Genomic DNA, 7,159 nt, shown 5'->3' with positions numbered 1-7,159 from the left:
TCTGGGCCAATGCGCAGATTTGATTAGGTTTTGGTAATAATCCGTGGATACTAATTACCTAATTTGCATAATGATTAGTCAATTTTCGGTTTTTCCACTGATATCTCAAGTACTAATCATCACATTTCAATGAAACTTGGTACATAGATGTCATACGACACTGCACAGACCTGATAGTTTTTATGGTAATATCAGTACATATTAATTACCTAATTTGCATAATTAATTAATTTTCAGCATTTGATATAAGTAGTTAGCATTACATTTCAATGAAACTTGGTACTTACTCAAGGACTATGCAGAGATTGATTGTTTTCGATAAATATTTGTGCATATTAATCACCTAATTTGCATAATTAGTTAATTTTCAGCTTTTCCACGGGTATCTCAAGTACTAATCATCGCATTTCAATGAAACTTGGTACATAGATCCTTTAGGACTATGCAGAGACCTGATTAGTTTTAGGGTAAATAATTGTGCATATTAATTACCTAATTTGCATAATTAATTTTCAGCTAAGTACTAATCATCACATTTCAATGAATCTAGAATTATGCAGACCCAATTAGTTTCCAGTAAATATTTGTGCATATTAATCACCTAATTTGCATAATTAACCAACTTTCACACTGATATCTCAGGTACTATACATCACACATAGACAGACCTGAATAATTGTGGGTTAAAATCTGTACATATTAATTACCTAATTTGCATAATTAACCAATTTTAAGCTTTCACACTGATATTTAAAGTACCGTAAAAACTCCAAATTTTCGACCGGTTTTAAATAATTGGTGTTAGAAATGTGACGTGTTTTTAGAGTCAAAATTAAGGTGCATTTTCGGACGGTCGAATTTTTCAGAATAGAAATCAGCAAAAAAAAATGGGGATGATAGACAGTGTGCTTCATTAGTTTTTAAAAAATGCAATGTCCGTCAATTGACGTAAACTTCCTCATGTTTCACGGTAAAAGCAAAGGTCGTGGCCGAGTTGTAACTCAAAATCTAAACAAAGTCATCAATCAGTGAGTATTATGACAAGCAAAACAAAACATCAAGACGCGGAGAAGAGGTCAGCACAAAACTAATAGGTCAAAAGACAAAGCTGTCTCGCACTACCTAGGAAAACTTGCGAATGTTCGAAGTACAGGTACCCATTGGACAAAAGATACATGGAAGTTTAGCAAACGATCTCCCCGACCCAGTGCAATGTATCCGGTTAGAATCAAAGCTCACGTGTCCCTTATTTGAGGGACCAAATTCTGCCGTAAATTCGCCCTTGGATTAAAAAATAAAATGGGATTTAAGAAAATAAAATGGGACTTTTAAGGTGTATTTTGGCGTCATTTTTCGGACATTTCAATCAATCCTGCCGGCTAAAATAGAGTCTAAGTTTTACCGTAGTCATTGACGTCTGTCTATTCAAGAGTACACGTGTATGATTTTTATCGTGACTAGCGTGAGCGGGTAAGCTTCCTTTCGAGAATGAGCTGTTATCACTGTGAACAATGTTAAATTATTCTTCAGATGACCAGTTTATTTTTTAAAAACAACTAATTTTTTTATTTAAAAAAAATCATGCCGTTTTCGCATCAAAATCCAAGCCAAAATATCGTACTACAACATCAATCTCTTCCGCATTGCGTTCAATAACATTAACATATTTAAATAAGCTATGGTAATTTGAACACGTTGGCATCATCCAGCTTTTTGATTGGTTAATTAGCGATTTGACCTATTTGACCTAAGAGAACATGGCGGATATCCTACAGCATCAAACGTTTATACGAGACCGGAATCATTCGCTTACGATGAAACTAAGTTGACTTTTATTTGTATTTCATAACCATTCAACAAATTTATTTTGTGTACATTATTATAATCACTACTGAGTACAGTAGTAATCAACAATTCAGAAACGCAGCATGCCGAGGTTTTTGTGTTCGTTTTTATTTGAAACTTCGTTTATTTAGAATATATTTTCGTTACCAATAAAATAAAAATCTCTCAGTCAATCAGAAACCCGGATTCATGCCTTTGAGGAAGGTCCCGTTTGAATGCTCACATCGTTTTTTTTTTCTTTTGGGGAAAACTAAAACTGGTCGCAATTTTCGAATAAGAATGAGTCGGCAATTTTTAGTGGAGTCGAAAATTTGGAGGTAAATAAAACACCGAAACCCGGCAAATAAATAGGCGGTCTAATTTTTAGAGGGGTCGAAATTTTGGAGTTTTCACGGTACTAATTATTCCATTTCAATGAAACTTAGTACAAAGATGCTCTAGGACAATGTACAAACCTAATTAGTTTGGGGTAAAAATCTGTTCATATTAATTCCCTAATAAGCATAATAATTCATAATTTTTTGGTTCTAATCACATTTCAATTAAACTTGGAGACATAGATTTTCTGTTACATTGCGCAGACCTCATTAGTTTTACACTCAAATCTGGTCATATTAATTTTCTGATTTGCATAGTTACTTTTCAGCTAAGTAATTTCGAATTATATTTAATGTGTCTCCAATACTCTCAGCACATGGGAGTTCTTTCTAAGCTTTCTTTGATTTTTCTGTTGCCAGTAATAATAATTGCATTGCTTTGCCTATTTGTAATTTTGATTTTGTCAAAGCCTTTTTGGCGGATGAAAAATAATGTGGGCATGTAGTTATTTATACATGTTCTATGATTTACATGTATATAAATTTTTAAGTTTGCAGAGTATTTAGCAAAAGAAAAATACACACAATTATTGCATGGAATGGACAAAGTTTTTGAACTCAGATAAGATATCGTATGTTGCCTCTCAGAATCAGGTAAATAAGACATTCTTTCTTGAAAAAATAACTGGATTTTCTTGTGTTTAACTTTATAGTATTGGCTTTCATGTTTGTTACCCACATTCAGAATTTCTTCCTTTTAATTTTAAGTATATACTTTTCTTGAGTTCATATGTGATTTTGAAAGTAAATAAAATCAGAAATGCAAACAACTTTTAAAATCATAATGTGTAATTTAGTGTCATTTGGGTTCATATCGTATGCCAATATTGTTTTTTTTTTAAATACACTGTTTTCAAATTTTTATAATTGACTTTCATGAATTAAATGGCTGGCTGTTCTCGCAGGTGTTAAAGAGCAAAACTCAAACACAAATGAACCATTGCTTCAGACTGAAGAGCAAATAAAAGCTAAACAAGCACATCCAGGTAAGTGTGCCACATTTTGACAGATTGGTAAGTTGGAAACATGCTTTGTATCAAGTAACATACGTTTTTATCATTATGTGCAGTCCCTTCATATATACACTTTCTGGAGATATTACTATCCTTACAATGATGGGGTGTTGATTCGTTCTGGCTCAAATTGTTCAGCATGCATAAAGCTGGCAGAATTTCAATTTATAACTAACATATATGAATTGCAGGATTCATTTTTCTTCTTTCTTTTTCATTTACATTTTACTTGATTCTTCCTTTTAGTTCAGCATGAGCTTGCTTATCCTAAAAGAAGGGCATCTGGCAAAAGTGATGTTTCTTTCACTCAGACTTCATCTAGTGTAAAGAAAAAAAGCAGACAGATGCCTCAAGGTATGGAACTGTTTCAGTATGTCTTTAGCTGCCAAAATTTCAATGTGTATTGCACCTCATAGACTATGACTTTATGATGTCTATTTAAACAATAATGAACGACCCGCCAACCCATAATGGACGAAAGCTTACTCCATTATGAGTTGACAAAGAATTTATTATTGTTATTTTTTTAAGCATTTTCAATATCAGTGGATTTGCTGCCACTAAAAAATGGAAAATTTCGAGAAAAATCCACAGTGAACAGAACTGTTTCGCAGTCACTGGCCTGTGAATCTGAATAATTTAAAATGTCTTTCTGAAAATTGTATTCACAATCTCATATGGCAAACTAAGAAAGAAACTAGTTTTTATCCATCAAATGTTCTTGTAATTAAATAATTTACAGTGTAGTGTGGAGTAGCATTGTAGTGGTCGCCCGAGTGAACGGCACACAGTGACTAGTACTTTTGGTGTCCGTCACGACCTTGCACTATGCTATGCTAGACCGCCGCCTATGGACTGACGGAATTGACTGTGCGTAGGAGTGTGTACCATGGGTACATGTACGTTGTCGTATTGTTACCCAATCCAGCAAGTGTTTTCAAACCATTGAGGTGGATTTTATTGGCGACAGTCCTGTAATAGCTATTTTCAAATGCTACGAGAGGCCCATGATTTGATGAATACTTCAAGCCAAACGAATGCGTAGCGAGTGAGTGAACATGGCTGGAAAGCTAGTGGGTGTTAGCCATCCTACAAACAGTGATTTTAATCTTGCTGTATAAATAACAAGTCATTGTTAACGACACAGTCCCCGTCCAAAATTTTGTGATTTGACATATCAATTTGATGCTGATGAAGTCATTGAGATTAGATTGAAACCATTAATAGGAGATGGATTTGTAAAAAAAATATGATTTATTGCTTTTACATGAGAATTGGACAATCATATTGAATCAAATTACAAAGATAATGTTCGTGTTGATGTATCTATTGGTATACTGTTTTTGTACAAAATTTAAACAGAAATATTCATTGCATTCATAGGAAAGTAGGCATGGGTACCATGAAAAACAAAATGGCCGCCATATTTGTTTGAATCACAAAAAAAGTATGACGTGCACATATAACCAAATGTGTATGATCATCATTCCAAGTTTAATCCAAATCGACCCAGTCATCTTTGAGAAACAGCCTCGGACATGTGAAAATGACGATTTAGCGCTTTTACATTAAAATTGGGCATCGGCCAGCCATATTGAATTGAATCACAAAAACCATGCTGGTGCAGATGTATCTCTTGGTATACTATCTTTGTACAAACTTTAAACAGAGACATTCATTGCATTCAAGATAAAGTAGCATGGGTACCATGAAAAACAAGATGGCCGCCATATTTGTTCGAATCACGATAAAAAAATGACGTGCAACTACAAACCAATATGTATGATCATCATACCAACTTTGATCCAAATCGGCCCAGTCATCTCCGAGAAACTGCTGCAGACACGTTTAGGTATCAGAAATAGCAAATTTTACATCCAAAATGGCCACAAGTCGGCCATTTTTGCTCCGATAATAAAGTAACTTGACGCGTATATGTAAGATATTATGTCTTCATGTAAAGTTTGAATGAAATCAGTCAATTGGTGTTTGAGATATAGCTCCGGACGTACATACATACGGATGGATGGACGGACGGACGGATGGATGGAACTAACCCAAAATGATAGTCCCCGTTTTCGGACTTCGTTCGAACAAAGACTAAAAAAAGACACCTGACAACAATCTTGTTTCACAAATAAGTGTAGTACTACTATTCATTTTTCTGTACTCACACTCTGTAAACATAGCAGCATCTGCTTGGATGAATCACCCCGGGTTAACCTTAGTTCATTGACACGATTAGGGACATGACAGCGGCATCAGTCGTGGAATCTAGAAGCATGCCTACTAGATGAAATGCTTCAACCAAGCGTGCTTTAACGTAGAGAGCTAACGAGGATGCTTGCAATTTCTCTTAAATAGTTTCTCCTTTATTCGTTTTCGAAAACTACATTGTATTCAAATCCATGGTACAGGGATCAATAATGGGATACATTATTGCGAATAATCTGCTGCATTGACATCATAAAATCCACTGATATTGATAATGCTATAATGTAATTAAATATCAGGTTTACTTTAAAATTGCATTACATCATTTATTACATATCCATGTTGATTTGTTTTTGTTATGTTTGACTGACTGGTGGTCATTTACAAAACCATAAAAAATCAACATATGAAAATGTCATTTAATTTGAAATTACTCATAGGATATTACTTATACACCTTGTTTTGATTTTGAGTGATGGCAATTTTTCAACTATTATTTCAAACAACTTCTTTTTGAAAATCTAAACAATTTTGCAGCAACAGATTTTGATTTGCGGCTGTCTATTTACCTTGTTACTTTGTAACAGTAGATTTACTTGATATTTTCTTTTTGTGTTAGGTGCAGAATATAAGATATGGAGTGTTGAAGAAAAGATGGCTGTTAAAAATTATTTTTCGCAAGATATTAGACTTCTACACGTGCCTGGAAAGGCTGCTTGCAGTAGTTGTTTACAACAGAATCCAGTTTTGTGCCATAGGTCCTGGAAAAATGTAAAAGATTGTGTTCGTAATTTGATTACGGTACATAAGAGATGGAAGGATAAATGAATTCTGTTATTTTTGCTGCCAGATGTTATATAATAATGTGGTATACATCAAACTGTAAAGAACTGCTAAAGAGCCGCCAGTTCATATTTGCTACCACACCTGATTCTACATCTCACCTCATCAGGTGCTCGGCCATGGTAGTATTAAACTCTTTTTATAGAAAGGGATTCGTTCCAGCAGGATTATGATTTAAGGTACATTGTATAGATACAGGTTCTTGGGCACTTGGGAGTGAATTTTTTTTTTTTTTTTGCTTTTTTTTATCCAAAGTCTTGGCTATAGATTGTTAAAATTTCGCAGTATTGTGAATAGTGGAACATACTCAAAAGACGATTTTAAATTATAGAAAACTGGTACAAACATTCTCTCTTTTTTGAATGTTTAGCAAGATTAGGCAAGGCTACATACATAAATAATCAAAAAGAAACATGGTGAAAAAAGTAATGACGGGATCTCCATATTATGCACTATATTTAACTTTTTTCAAAACAATAATAGGTTGTTGTCAAAATATTGTGAGAATTTCAAGACAAACTGACAAAAACTGTGGAAGCTAATTAATTTCCAATCTCTGTGACTAACCAGAAAACACGAACGGAGATAATGCCTGTTTTATGAAAGTGACGTTAATCGTCTACAAAAATGGCTATTGCATCATCAACGACATGCCAAAATCCATCATACATCGATGCTTGCTGATGTTCAATCGTCAGATAAAAAATTAAATAAAAATATTTACAATTCAAGGGAAACGGACGTAAAATTGTCTGCAGAGTCAACACCTTGCGCGAAAACTGTCACGGTGTCGTGTTATCATTTCCACTGAGGGAGGGGCACAATGGATCACGTAAAGCTGATGAGATATTCATACAGTTATATAAA

The 7,159-nt window shown here is 34.1% G+C and overlaps 1 protein-coding gene and 1 long non-coding RNA gene across 2 annotated transcripts; both read left to right on the top strand.

The window, feature by feature from the left end:
• Positions 1–770: 770 nt before the first annotated feature.
• Positions 771–1,055, top strand: LOC146745943 (uncharacterized). Its single transcript, XR_014929426.1, has 2 exons — positions 771–825; positions 983–1,055. It is a non-coding gene; the product is annotated as an uncharacterized LOC146745943 (long non-coding RNA).
• A 1,951-nt stretch (positions 1,056–3,006) lies between these two features.
• On the top strand, positions 3,007–6,605 carry LOC146745942 (uncharacterized). Its single transcript, XM_085498836.1, has 4 exons — positions 3,007–3,010; positions 3,128–3,208; positions 3,482–3,589; positions 6,069–6,605. The coding sequence occupies exons 1-4, from the start codon at positions 3,007–3,009 to the stop codon at positions 6,275–6,277; spliced, it is 402 nt and encodes a 133-aa protein (XP_085354962.1). The 3' UTR covers positions 6,278–6,605.
• The last annotated feature ends 554 nt before the right edge of the window (positions 6,606–7,159 follow it).

This window comes from Saccoglossus kowalevskii, chromosome 5 (assembly GCF_978046115.1).
Source record: "Saccoglossus kowalevskii chromosome 5, keSacKowa6.1, whole genome shotgun sequence".
In the NCBI taxonomy this organism is placed as follows: Eukaryota; Metazoa; Hemichordata; class Enteropneusta; family Harrimaniidae; genus Saccoglossus; species Saccoglossus kowalevskii.
This window is presented reverse-complemented; position numbering and strand designations above follow the sequence as displayed.